Raw genomic sequence first — 14,126 nt, forward strand, 5'->3', positions numbered from 1 at the left:
GGTTAGCAGCAGAGTCAGATGTGAACATAGGCTTTCTGACTCACCTACCATGCTCCTTCAGATGGAAGGTGGATTTTGTGTCTACTGGATATAGATAGCTAGTCATGGAATAGAAAATGTAGCACAATTCTTCCTGCTTAGAGTATTAGCTATTCACACCTTCCTGAAACCTTCTAATGGCACGTGTAGAACTCTGTGGAGGAGGTCACTGTGCTCTGACTCAGTGTAGCCCCTTGAGTCACACGGTCCATTTCTTAGCAGTAGCCATAGACCCTCCCTCTCCTACTGGTCCCTGGGCCTTGGGCTCATCTGGGGGTAGCAAGATTCACCAGGCTGACCAAAAGGCTGCTTTAAAAAAAATTGAGTGGTCCATTAGCCCATTCATGGTCACTCCTTTGGCCATTTCAGGTACTTACTTGCCCGATGAGAGGTGGTAATTGGAGTGCTGCCAGGGAGTATCAGCCTCTGTTGTGGGCTGTGGGTTAGCATATGTTGGCACAATCACAGTTGCACTTTACTCAAAAGTGTTGTTTCCTCTACCTCCATTTTGAAAAATGTGTTCTTGTCTTGTAATTTTTCTCATATGGTTTGATTCAGGATCTGAAGAAAGCCATTTTGGAAGATATGGTGAGGTTAGGAAAAGAAAGTGGACTCCATTCTTTTGAGCAGGTAACTGTTACCCTCCCCATACTTGTTACAGCCCTTTAGGCAGTGATGAAAATTAAATTAACCCATGGTGACCCTGACCTAGATTCCTGACTTTTCATGGTGTGGCCCGCCAGCAGGCTGTGCACCAATGGACCCCTGAAGGCCTGTTCCAAGCTGCCTCCTGAACCAAAATAGGCCACATGTCAAAAGAGATTGTACTCATCTTTATAATTACAAACTTTCTTAAGGCTAAAATAATACCCTAGCTATCACTAGTAAATCATATGTACATTATCTGTCTTACAAACTTCGTGCATTAACGAAGACGACAGTCCTATCTTATTTTTATTTTTATTTTTATGGGGACTGTTTTCTTGGCTTCAGCAGACAAGGTTACTTTTTAGGAGGACATTGGAAAGATTGGTCTCCTCGGGCCAGTGATCTGTCAGCCCAGAATGCCCTCTGAAAAGAGGAGGAAACAGAATGCTTTGGGAGAGGACACAGCAGTCCTCCAAGAATTTTTTTTTTTTGTCTGCAAGGTTGGGTTCTTATTGTAACTGAGCTCATAAGCATACTTAATCTGACTTACATATACCATTTATACATCCTCTTTTGTCAAAAATTCAAAGAGAAAAATGCTTCAAATGGAAAAATATTAATATACTGATTTTTAAAATTTCCTTATATTTAAAATAATTGTTTTTGATACAAGTTTGTATCCCCAAATTTAATGACAGGGGTCTTCAAGTTTGACAAGAATCTTTAAATTTTGTATATTCACTTAATAACCTAAAAACATTTAAAACCAGTTTAAAATATAAAACTCTTACAGTGCTTTAATTTTCAATTTAAAAAAATTTTCATGGATTAAAATTTTAATTTTTTAGTTTCAAACTAAGGAAATCTAAGCATAGTTTCAGGGTCTAAAAATACTGTTTTTCTTTTAAAATAGATATTTACATTAATCCATTTTGAGAAACACTGCTTTACCCTCATCTGTCAGTATGTTTTAGGGCAATTTAGGCCTGGGTAAATAAATATTTTTTAAAAGTATGGAATCTGAGGCATTCAGGCAAGTTATATTTATCTTTCTAAAAGATAAAGGTCAATTTTGGCATACTAATTATTTAAATTTCCAAATATGCTAGAACTGACTTCATTGCCCTTCCTCAGTGGTGAGTTATGTGATGGGATCCTCTGTGATCATGTAGACCAGGGATCACAAATGAGTGGTCATAAGCCTGGTTGGTCTGGGCCTGCGTGGATTTGAAGGGCTGGCTGCAGCCTAAGCTTCAGTTCCCGCCGACATCCTGGTGCATTCACAAGGCCTGCACGCCCCCTGCTGGTGTTTGGATGCGGGACCTGCCCCAGGGCACACAGAGTATATGACTCCCAGATTCCTCTTCATGGAAAAAAATACCAACTCTTAAGATTATGCTTAAAAGGGACCTTTGGTTAAGTTTCCAGTGTTAACCATTGCTCTGGTTAGAGCTTTCACTGAGAGGAGACATGTTCTTGACTTTCCACATGCCTTTCGTAGAGTTTCTGCTCTAATAATCTGCCCTCACCATGGTAACCTCAAATACAGGGAAGTCATGTGGGATCTCAGAGGCCTTTAGTTTTATTGCCAAGGCTGTGGGCTTTTGATTTTCTCTGTTCTCATTCTCCTCTTTGTTGGTCTATGGCATTCTCCCCACAACAGCCAGTGTGTGCCCTCAGCTGACCACAGGAAAGCAAAAACCAGGCCTCATGCCTGAGGAGGGTGTGCTCTCAGTTGTGATCCAAAGCCTAACATAAATTATTTCAGTTAATCCATAATCCATTGTCATCTTGTCCTTTTCCCTCTTCCTCAAAAATGAATGGCCAATTAAAGCATAATTCTAATTAAACACACACACACACACACACACAAATAACAAAAGTTAAGTCATTTACCAAAACTTTAGGAGTTCAGACTTACTGGACTTGGTTGATCTGAATTAAACTTTGAATTAGAAAAACAATTGATGTAATTTAATTTCCAAGAACAGACAATTCCTAGAACTAGGCCAACCATTATTAATTTATGGAGATCTTTGGAAGATATGTTTTAATGAGTAGACAGGTGGCTGGGAAGTATTTGAGCATACTTAACCATGATTAACCATTTGTTTGACATTGATATGCCTTATTAATTTGCATAGGCAATATAATGTGAACTTTGACACTTGATAGATTTTTTAATTTCTGACTAATTAAGCACTTACTAAAAATATTTTATTGTATTTCCTGTCATTGAAATGAACACTTACCTAACCAATTTGCCTTTAAATAAAAAATGAACATTTCCTTAACTCATGTAATTTTTTTTATTTTATCTCTCCTGTCCTAAATTATTCATTCTATATTTATTATCTATAAGCAGTATTGTGTTAAAGGATTTCATTAAGACCATTGAAAAACTTAAAACACTATGTCTTTCTAAAATTATGAAAGTTTGTGCTTTTATGAGTTGGCATAAATGGACAATTTTGAGAAATTTTATTCCAATGCCATATTTAAATGTTACAATATTTCTGAATTATTTTTAAAAATCCTGTAACATCTCTTGTCAGTGAAAAGAGTATGGTTTCAGGAAGGCAAGCTAACATTAGCCATCTCCTTTTTTCTTTTCCCAACAAAAACTTTGCTAATTAAAAAATGGAAATTCCAGTTGCATGAAGTGTTTGGCATAAAGAGAGAATAAGGACTCTCACACCTGTTTTTTACAAGTTCACAATTGGACAGTTTGGCTTTATGAGAAAATAATAATTATAAAAAATGAACATGTGCTTTATCATTGATTCACTTCTGAAAGAAACTATAGGTTTGTGGCCCATAGTTAAAGTCACTGTCAGTTAAACAACTGGCTGACTCATTTTTTTTCCACTTACTGCCTATAGTTTTTAGTCACTCAAGCAGGTCGTATAGGTATTTTCATAGAAGGATTTAAATAGTCCAAGGGCCGTAGGTCAGATCAGACCAGGGACTGGCAGCCTAGCAGCAGTGCCGCTCTGACCTGCTCACTAAGGGACTGAAAGGTGATCCTAGAGCAGGCTGCCATATTGCTTGATCTTCTGCAAGGCTGTATTTAATGATACAGCCTCTTCTCAGGCAGAACTAGTTTGCAGACAGCCACATGGAGCTGCAGATGTCCCACTCAGCCATTTAGGTTTGAAGAGGTAGCTGGCTCGGCAGATATTCCAAAGCTACCTGTTGATGCAGTTCTTTCTTCCAAAGATCATAATGTTTTCTTTTACATTTCTACTTAACCATATAAATGACATTATATACCTCTCCTTATGAAATCTATATTTCCAGTACTGTATTTTTTTAGTAGTTTCTGCTTGTCACTGCTGGCTTTTCAAAGATATTCACCCCAAGTTCTCATACTGAACATAGACTCTTGTCCCAATTACACAATGTTCTCCACATGCTGTTAGGAATGCAGACAAGCTGAAACCCAGGCTACAACACTGATAAATTATATCTTGGCATTTGTATCTCCTTTTTAAAAGCATAGTATTAATTTTAATAACAAAAGAAGTTGGATAGATGGTTTGCACTTACCAGAAGTCTTTGTGTGATAGTGCTTCTACAGAAAGAGAAATTTTTTTTTGAAAATTTAAGGATATTAGCACTGTCAATTTTTCAGTTTTTCATTTTGACAGTAAAGGTTAGTTACTACTACATTAAATCCCTGTAACTGAGATTAAATTTGATTTCGATTGTGTTAATGTTTTCTTTAGACTAATTAATTTTGTCATCAAATGGTGATTTCTAAACTAACTTAAGTAGAACTTAGATGACATCTTATATAAAAATTGAGCATGCACAAAACATAAGAGCAGTGCTACTCAGGTTGGTTTAGGGCTTGAGCCAGAGCTTCTACACACACACTCTTACTCCTAAGCACCTCACCTCATCCTCCCACCCTTCTCCATCTCCTTTCCACCCTTCCCTATCTAAACCCCACTTCACCATCCCCGGCAGTGGCCTCTGCAGATCACCTAGTTCTCAGCGCACTATGGTTTGAAAACGTCTCCCCTGGGATCTGTTTCCAATAAATATTGGGTCTCCTAGGATGGTTTATGTTTGGTAACAACAAATTCGGAAAAAAGTATATTCTATAGGATACAAAGAACAGCAGCCCTATTCCTTACTGAATCTGTGCTTCTTTGAATACCAAGCACACCGAGAGAGTTTTCAAACAAAACCCTTTTTACAATAACCATATCTGATTTTGAAACACTTGATGATACATATCTCTAGCCAAGATTTCCAACTATTTAAGGTGATACCTATCTTTAGCCATAGATGATACCATAAAGATGATGCCCATCTTTAGGCAAGATTTCCAGCTATTTAAATTGGATATCAAAGTAGAAATCCCCTCAAAAACAATCTTCCCATTTCTCTTGGAGAGATCTTTCCAAAATGTGTATTCAGTCATACCACTGCCCTAACTAAAAATCTTCAGTATCTTACTGTTGTATTTGGAATAAAATTTGAGCTCCTCCATAAATTGGCTCATCTACCACTTTAGCTTCATCCCTCACACTCTTTGCCTCTTATGTAACCAGAAACCACTTAGAGTTCCTTTTTCACACTCTGCCATTTCTCACTCCCATGGCTTTGTTTCGGGGTTGCCTCTGCCTATAATGCCCTTCTCCACCCACTTTTTCCCCTTTGCTGGTTAACTATAACCCATTATTTAACATCCATCTGATTTGGGAAGTCTTCCTTGACTGCCTCTCCCTCTCCCCTCCTATGCCTGAGATGGGTGCCCTTTATCCCATGCATACCATACTGATAATTGCCCAGTGTTTCTTTGTCTCCACTACTGAATGTGAATGTGCACTCCCTAAGGGCAGAGGCATTCATGGTTCCTCTTTGTATCCTCAGTGCCTGGCATAGAGTAAGCAACTAATTCATTTCTGTTGACTGGCTAAATGAATGAATAGGAAGGAAAAAAGTTGGCTTTTAGATACGTAAAATGGGTTGAAGTGTTCTCAACATAATTTTGACTTAGCATAATGTCTGTATGTCAATATATCTATTCTCATATGCCTGTTTGCTTTTTACCATGTATACTATAAATACAGTGTTCTATTCCTGTTAAAGATGTATTCTGCATTTGGTTTTTAGGTTAAAGCCATTCACATCCATTCTGACATGTTCTCAGTTCAAAATGGCTTGCTGACACCAACACTAAAAGCTAAGAGACCTGAGCTGAGAGAATACTTCAAAAAACAAATAGAAGAGCTTTACTCAATCTCCATGTGAAGTTCAAGGAAAGTTCTTCTCAGTATAATGGACTGTGTAGCAATATTATAGTTATTCTTGAAAGTAATGAGTCAAAATGACACATCTGAAAATGAATAAGCATCTGATTTTATGACTGAGCCTTTTCCTGTCCCAAGAGGTCTTTAACAATATTTTCTCTATCATCAATGAGTACACTTTATTTTTATTATTAAAATGATATTGTAGCGGGCTGCTAAAAATATCACAAATGGCAATGTAAAAATCAAGACATTGTCTCAAGAACTGTGTACCACTAAAAGTAATATATTCTCAATGTTCACAGAACTCCTATTAAACATAAAGGAAAAACGTAAGTGATATATTGTACTTAATTATTTGTGAAATAGTAACCAGATGCAGTAAATATCTAGGCAGTGTGGACTACCTCATTCAATAACTGATTGTCAAAATCACAATTAAATCAGACTTCAAAAATTAAAGCTAGGTGTACAGAATCATGCTAAAACAAAACATGATAACTCATAGTCTATGTAACTTCAGATTCTTTAAACATGACAATCCATATTGTCATATGTGAAAGTTTTCTCTCTGGTTTTTACTTTCATTCATTAAAAATGCAAATTCAGAAATTCTTTTTTTTTTTTCTTTTTGTTTTGAGACAGGGTCTGCTCTGTCTCAAAGGAGTGCAGTGGCTCAATCATGGCTCATTGCAGTCTCCATCTCCTGGGTTCAAGCAATCCTCCTGTCTCACCTCCCAAGTAGCTGAGACTACAGGTGCATGCCACCACACCTGGCTAATAGAAAATCTTTTTTTTAGAGATTTTGTTCAGGCTGGTCTCAAGCTCCTGAGCTCAAGGGATCCTCCCGCCTTGGCCTCCCTAAGTGCTAGGATTACAGGCATGAGCCACTGTTCACAGCCAAATTCAGATATTATTAAAACACATGTCATATTTATATAGTAACTTACAAAGACTTTTCAATACATTTTCTCATTTATTAAGCTCATTAAAATATTCAGGAACTATCTAGAAAAAATATAATGGAAAACTATTCAAGGATAGTATGTATATGTTCATGGACTTCTTATCATAATGAATTCTAAAAGACATCTGTTGACTCTACAATGAATGGATCCTTGAGGAAGACTTGGGAGAAGAAACTCAGAGTTATTTCTCAGGGTAGGCAGCAATTAATGTACCTATATTCCTTGCTGGGGTCTTCTAGTTTTCCATTCCCAATGTGCTCACGCTATGCCTGGAAACCCTATATGGTTGTAATTCTGAACAATTTCACTTTTTTCCAGTAAGAATATCAAGGCAGAAGGTGGGAAGGAGGGGATATTATTTCCAGGGAAAATAGTTTTTCAACAATATAACTTTGATAAACCTCTTTAAAATGCCCCAAGAAAACTTTTTAAGTCCATAGACAAAGAAATACCACCTAATGGCATAATTCCATTCTTAAAATCTTTAGAAGTGCCCAAGTTTACCCACTAAAACCTCCTTTCTTGCATTATGTATTTAGACCCACCCTGTATTGGGGTGTCAACAATTTCATATAACTAAAGTCCAGATATCATGGACAGCAATTAAGTTCCAAGCTATAGTTTGTGCCTCTGAAAAAGGAATGGATCCCAGGAAGGTGTTTTTCTTCTGTAGAGACAGGACTCTAACAGCATATGAACGATCCATATGCAATTCATATGTTAATTTAAAATATATGTGCTCAGTGTTTGTAGTCTAGAAGCTCCTTTCCCTTGGAACAGTGCCAAGCAGTTTGCAAAAATAAATGCTGTTAGTTAAAAACCACATAATCTCATGGGCCTATTGAATAAATATGCATCAGTGATTATATACTTCTATTTCAGTCTTGTCAAAAGTGAATCACAGTTTCATTTGATGTATTTACTCAGTCTTTTTATCCAGTCTTTCTTGGGCACATTCTCTCTGAAGACCCACTGTTGCACTTCTAAATTTGACATTTAAGAAATGAGCTAGTTCTATACACACTGATTTTTAAAGGCGTTTCTGAATAAGCTAATACTTAAAATGTCCAAAGTCACATCTGTATAGCATTAGATTTTTATATTTAATATATATTTGACTAATTAAAAGTGAAAATTGTTACCTGAACTGGATATTCATACTATTTTAAGGGCAAGTTGCTTACATTCCAATAACAAGAAAAAAAGAAGCTGTTTCTCATTGTCCTCCTACTCAACTAAAATTTCATAGTTGACTTTAAGCCCAAAAGAATTTTAGACAATGTGACATAAACAATTTAAAACTTATTTTGTTTTATTTATACTTTATAATAAATATGACTGATTATGGACAACTTAAGATTTCTTCTTTTTGGCCAGGCACAGTGGCTCACGCCTGTAATCCCAGCACTTTGGGAGGCCAAGGCGGGCAGATCACAAGGTCAGGAGATTGAGACCATCCTGGCTAACACGGTGAAACCCCGTCTCTACTAAAAAAATACAAAAATTAGCCAGTTGTGGTGGTAGGTGCCTGTAGTCCCAGCTACTCAGGAGGCTGAGGCAGGAGAATGGTGTGAACCCGGGAGGCGGAGCTTGCAGTAAGTCGAGATCGTGCCACTGCACTCCAGCCTGGGCCACAGAACGATACTCCATCTCAAAAAAAAAAAAAAAAAAAAAAGATTTCTTCTTTTTGCCACTTAAAAGACCTTATATTTCTAGATTTCCAGGTCTATGTGGAAATCATCACACTTGGGCCAATAAATGGGTTAGTTGAGATGTGCTGAGAAAAGTAAATAGTGTACCCTAAATATATTGCATGTACATTTATCTATTTCTCTGTTTAATGCCACTTAATTTTGTAAGAAATGAGAAATGAAACCCTATGTATCAATGGAAAAATCCTTCTTGCTTCAGATTTCCCAACTTTATTCTGGAGGAGAAAAAAATTTATATTTCTCATTAACAAAGATAGAAAAAGGTGTTGTACTTGTGATAGTCACATTCATATTGGGCATCGGATCCTATTTAAGCCAGAAGTATAATAGAGAATCAGTTCCTTAAGTGTAAATACGTTCTTAAATGTTTGGCCTTTTTATCTGTTATTTAAATGTATTAGTAATTCTCATATTATGCAAACAGATCTTTTTGTGTATATTATAAAATATATACCAAATCTGTTTTTCCTTTTGCTGTGGAAGATGTCTTTATATAATATTGAGACTTTCCTTGCAAATGGGAGAGGAGACTCTGGTCAGGTATAGTATGTAGGCCTAACCCCATGTATTAGGAACTCACAAACTCAGAAATCCAAGGATTAAACATTTTATGTCTCCTTCATTTACACAAGTCATGCTTTCATTCTAAATGTAGTTAAAACTACAAGTATGAGAAAAAAATAGAACTTTCCATTGGAATTTTTTACAATCAGATAATGTTTTAGCAATTTGAAATCAGCACTTAATTTGATTGTATTACCTATTAAAGAACCAATAACCTTTCCTTTTTCTGCAGTAAAGAAAATGAAATATCCTTTATTTTCCAAATGTATGAAGCACAAATGTGATATAGTTATTTAAAATATAAAATACTTTAAAATGAATGTAAAGAATGGGAAAATATATTTTTGCATGAAAACAGACTACTTACAAATGTGCTTAATATCTCAGGAAAAAAAAATAATGAATAACTATATATAAAATTGGTAAACTATAAATTGGCTGTATTTCCTTGCCAGTTTTAATTTTAAGGAAGCATTTACATGAAAAGAAAAAGGGATCCTAGTAGTCTGAATTTCCTCTCAAGTATGCTAGAAAACACTTTCTGTGAATTTACAATTAACTGCAATAAGAAGTGGGTTAGCATTCAAGTAAGGTCAGTACCCCAAATGAGAAACTCTTCAGTTAGAACACATTATTGGTTGTAACACAGAAGCAGTAGATAAATATTTGAAATATGAGCATTTCTAAACTTGGTCCCAAATGGAAAGGGTTTCATGTGGTGACAGTGGCTTTTAAACATTCATTTGACTGATTATTCTAATTTACCTTGTTAAATCACTGCAACAGTTGCATGGGGGAAAATGGATATTTTTTGAAGAATTACTTATTCTACTTTCAATTTTTAAAAATTGAGGGGATTAAAATATTACTTTTTAAATATGCATAAAAGTACCTTAACTGTAATTACATTTTCAGTTGCTTTGTTATAGCATGTATATTAAATATAAAATGCATTTATGAAAATTTTTGTAAAAAATAAAAGATTTTTCATTTCTCAAAGTTGCTTATAATTACTATTTTATATATTTATATAATATAATCCCCTTATGTGAATACATTTGGTAATTATCAATCACAGTTAGTGCTTATGATAAACATAGTATCAAGCTACATTACCAATCAGTATACTTTACATCCGTATTCTACGTCCTCTGTTAACATTCCACAAACTCCAAGAACTTATGGTCCATCCAGAGAAGAGCTCCTTTGCCCAAGCCACTGTTGGAATTTTTGCTATTGTCAGATATCGCCTGGATTTAAATCATTTTTATGAATACATAACAAATAACTGTCTTCAAATTTTCCATTATGGTGGCCTTTAAAATACCATTTCCATGTCTTTTACTCATATTCAGAATAATGGATACGATTTCTTAAAATGATGAATTCTGCTGTGTCCAAGATATGCAGATTCTGCCTTCTCCATATGTTTGCTATCATCCATTCCTCCCTATTGTCACAGCTATTAGTGTAGTTTGTGCCACCCTTATCTCTTGTCTGGAATATTACAATGCTTTATTAACTAGCCTTCATGTTTCCACTCCAGCATCCTCAAATTTCGCCATCCACATTTCAGCCAGGGCAATCTTTCTAAATTGAAAATCTAGTTATGCCACTTTCCTGCTTAATAGTCCTTCAGTGACTTCCCATAGTTTCCAGGATAAACTTCAAACTCGCTGGTTCAGCACACAAGGACTAGCATCTCTTCTATTCCCATCTCTTCTATTCCTTCTAAAATCTAGTTATGCCACTTTCCTGCTTAATAGTCCTTCAGTGACTTCCCATAGTTTCCAGGATAAACTTCAAACTCGCTGGTCCAGCACACAAGGACTAGCATCTCTTCTATTCCCTCGTCCATGGAGCCTCGGCTCCAATCATACTACTTTTTGTAGTTTCCTAAAAGCATCATACTTTCTTGTGCCTACATGCCTTTACACATATAGTCCCTTTCTCCTAGAATGCCCTTTCCTCTAAGTCCCCTAACTCCTACCACTCATCTTTTAAAACTCAGATTCCAGCATCCTTTGCTCTGAGAAGCTTTCCACGTGGTTGATTGGTTGATGGTCCTTTTGCCCCACCCCCCACTTAGACTGAGTTGCTTGAAGTTTTAGGCCCAGTGCAGCTCTGGCTGATAGCAGATGCTAAAGAAATGCGTATTGAAGGAAAATCCCCTTGGTCCTTTTTCATATGTTGCATAGCATTAAGACTGCAATACCTGAAGGTACATTTCCTCTATCACTGTAATTTATTCCATTCTTGTCATCCAAGCAAAAATAAACTCATTTGCAGTTGGACTCCCATAGTTCATGGATAGCACCATAAAGATGCTCAGTGGGTTACTCCATAAGAAAACATCATTCAAAAAGATTTCCTTGGGGCTCCGGGGAATCTCAAACCCACAAACTGGCTGTTTTCCCAAAAGATTTATTCAGAAATCTCTTTGACATTTGTTTTCCCATGGAAGTTAATATCTCCATGACTGTTCTAAGCCTAGTCACATCCACCATGTGTTGAACTGAAATGCTGATTACTGAGTTCTGGGTCTAGGTATGGAAGCAGTGCAATGGGGAAATGGAAGAAGTTTGAACACTCATGACTGAACGCTTGCACTGTGTTTGCAGCTTTGGAACTGGAGTAGGGGGAGATAGACAACTGAATTTGAGATATGTCTGCCCTACCTCATCCTTTTGTAGAAGACACGTTTCTTCCCCCTTTATAGTTTGACTCCAGGTGAAGTATCAAAGAGACCAAGTCTGTCTCTAGTTCCTTCACTTCCCCTTGCTACCAAGGAATTCAAGCTCCTGTCTTTGCTCCCCCTACTTTTCTCCTAGCCATGTGTTAGGAAGAACGGGAGTATGACAGGTGCAGCAGCCAGATGCCAGGAGAACCATGTTCCCTATGCCAATCATCTGTTTTAAATAGCTTCCCTACACTCTGGTTTCCTCAGTGGCAAAATGAGAGGGCATCTAGATCATCTCTAAGGACCCTTTTGGCTAAAGAAATCATATCAAAGTTTATTTCTGGTTTTGAAACCCGATATATTAATTCCCACAAACCTATGGGAATTACTTGATGACACATCAGTGAATGTAATTGAGTATAGTGAGACAGAGTTCTAGGGACCAGGACCACCAAATGGCAGACCAGCTTTTGGTTTAACCTATTTTCATTTTGCAATGTTTCTTCCATTTCTGGGCCTAAGGCACCCCAGACTCTAGACCTCCCAAATGTCATTTAAGAACTCTGAGTTTTTTCACAACAGCCCCCAAAGGGAGAGGGGGGAGCATAAAGGCCTGGCTTTAAACTAGAGACTGCCTGCCAGCATATTATGGACATGACTAAAGACAGGATGTTGAAAGACGATAATTGCTTTATACTGCAGCAAGGCTGTGAGATCCTTAACTGAAGGGCCATTTCTGATTCACTTCTGTATCTCCAGGACCTACCACAGTGCTTAATACAGATTAAGGTGTTCAGTAAATATTGATTCAGCAACTCAAAACACTAGGTAAAACCAGGAAAGAATGCCTACCATCTGTTCTTTAGAAAGCTAGATTTTGATTATTAATTATCTAGTAAATTGATTATCACAAATGTTTCTATGAGCAGATTTTAAATAAAATATTCGGAGTGATTATATTACAAAAATACTGTGGATATATATGTGCTTATATTTGCACATACAATATTGAGGTGTTACAGAAAAATCTTTGAGCTTTTCACAGTTTTATCTCTTCAAACTGCATTTTAAATGTTATGAAATATTTCCACTTTTTAGAGTAAAAAGATGGTTATTGTTACATGCATAGTATGCTCATCTGATGTTGCCAGATGGTTCAGCCTAGGGTATGGAGAGAAAGGGAGGTAATTCCAACATGTCTCTAATTGTCAGAGCAGAAGAGTTTGTTACCGAGCAATCAATGGGCTCATGGCCTGATGAATGTAGAGGCTAATACCATGGCACTGACTTTTGGGAAAAGAAAAGCTTTATTGCAAGTGGGTTGGCAAGGAGACAGGAGGAAATCCTCAAATCTGTCTTCCTAAGCTGGGGTTTGGGTTGGTTTTTATAAGCATAGGGTAATGAGACGTGATCTGATTGGATCTTGTAATGAGGTGATGCTGGGAGGCATGATCTGACTGGATCCTGCTATGCGATGAAGCCAGAGCTCAACCTGGTTGGATCCTGACATGGCATATCTGCTTCTTAATTCAGTCCCTCCTCCTTGATCTGAGCACTTGGTTTCCCCTGTGGCTGCATGCTTGGTTCATCTAGGCATGCTCAGGTTACATGACCTGAGGGTTCATGGCAACTGAAAAACAACTCACAATTTTGTTACATAAAAGTTGAACCAAGGCTGGGCAAGGTGGCTCACACCTGTAGTCCCAACACTTTGGGAGGCCAAGGCAGGAAGATCATGTGAGGCCAAGAGTTCAAGACCAGCTGGGATAACATAGCAAGATCCCATCTCTTCAAAAAAATTAAAAAATTAGCTGGGCATGGTGGCATGTGCCTGTAGTCTTAGCTACTCAGGAGACTGAGGTGGGAGGATCACTTGAGCCCAGAGTTTGAGGCTGCATTGAGCTGTGATTGTACCACTCCCTCCAGCCTGGGTGCCAAGCCAGACCCTGTCTCAAAAGAAAAAAAAAAAAAAAGAAGAAGAAGAAGAAACTGATTGGTCTGGTGCAGCAACAAGTTGAGGCCCAGGGCACAAGGAGGAGAGTCCCTATGGAATCTTCTACCTTAACAATAAGGATGCCCAAATGTCTAGAGATGGCTCCTGGACACAGGTTAAGGGACTCTGTCGTCCGGAAGCAGCCTCCTAGAGCCCGGGATCTTCAGAGGCTTGGTTAGACTCTTAATTACCACAGCCTCCCAGTAAGTTGGAGGCCCAGGGGACTGAAGTTGATACCTCGGGGAGAAGCTCCTCCTT

General features: G+C 37.4%; 1 protein-coding gene across 9 annotated transcripts in view; it reads left to right on the top strand.

The window, feature by feature from the left end:
- Positions 1-10,194, top strand: part of ACSL6 (acyl-CoA synthetase long chain family member 6) — a 62,847-nt gene extending 52,653 nt beyond the window's left edge. For 5 of the 9 annotated variants that reach the window (XM_030927886.1, XM_010360013.2, XM_010360015.2 and 2 more), the window contains 2 exons: positions 598-669; positions 5,815-6,286. In XM_030927886.1, the coding sequence (XP_030783746.1) occupies positions 598-669; positions 5,815-5,952 (210 nt within the window). In that variant the 3' untranslated portion in view covers positions 5,953-6,286. Of the gene's footprint in view, positions 1-597; positions 670-5,814 lie in introns of all 9 variants that reach the window. The other 4 variants (XM_010360016.2, XM_010360019.2, XM_010360017.2 and 1 more) reach the window with 1 other exon arrangement.
- The last annotated feature ends 3,932 nt before the right edge of the window (positions 10,195-14,126 follow it).

The sequence above is a fragment of the Rhinopithecus roxellana genome, chromosome 3, assembly GCF_007565055.1.
Source record: "Rhinopithecus roxellana isolate Shanxi Qingling chromosome 3, ASM756505v1, whole genome shotgun sequence".
Lineage (NCBI taxonomy): Eukaryota > Metazoa > Chordata > Mammalia > Primates > Cercopithecidae > Rhinopithecus > Rhinopithecus roxellana.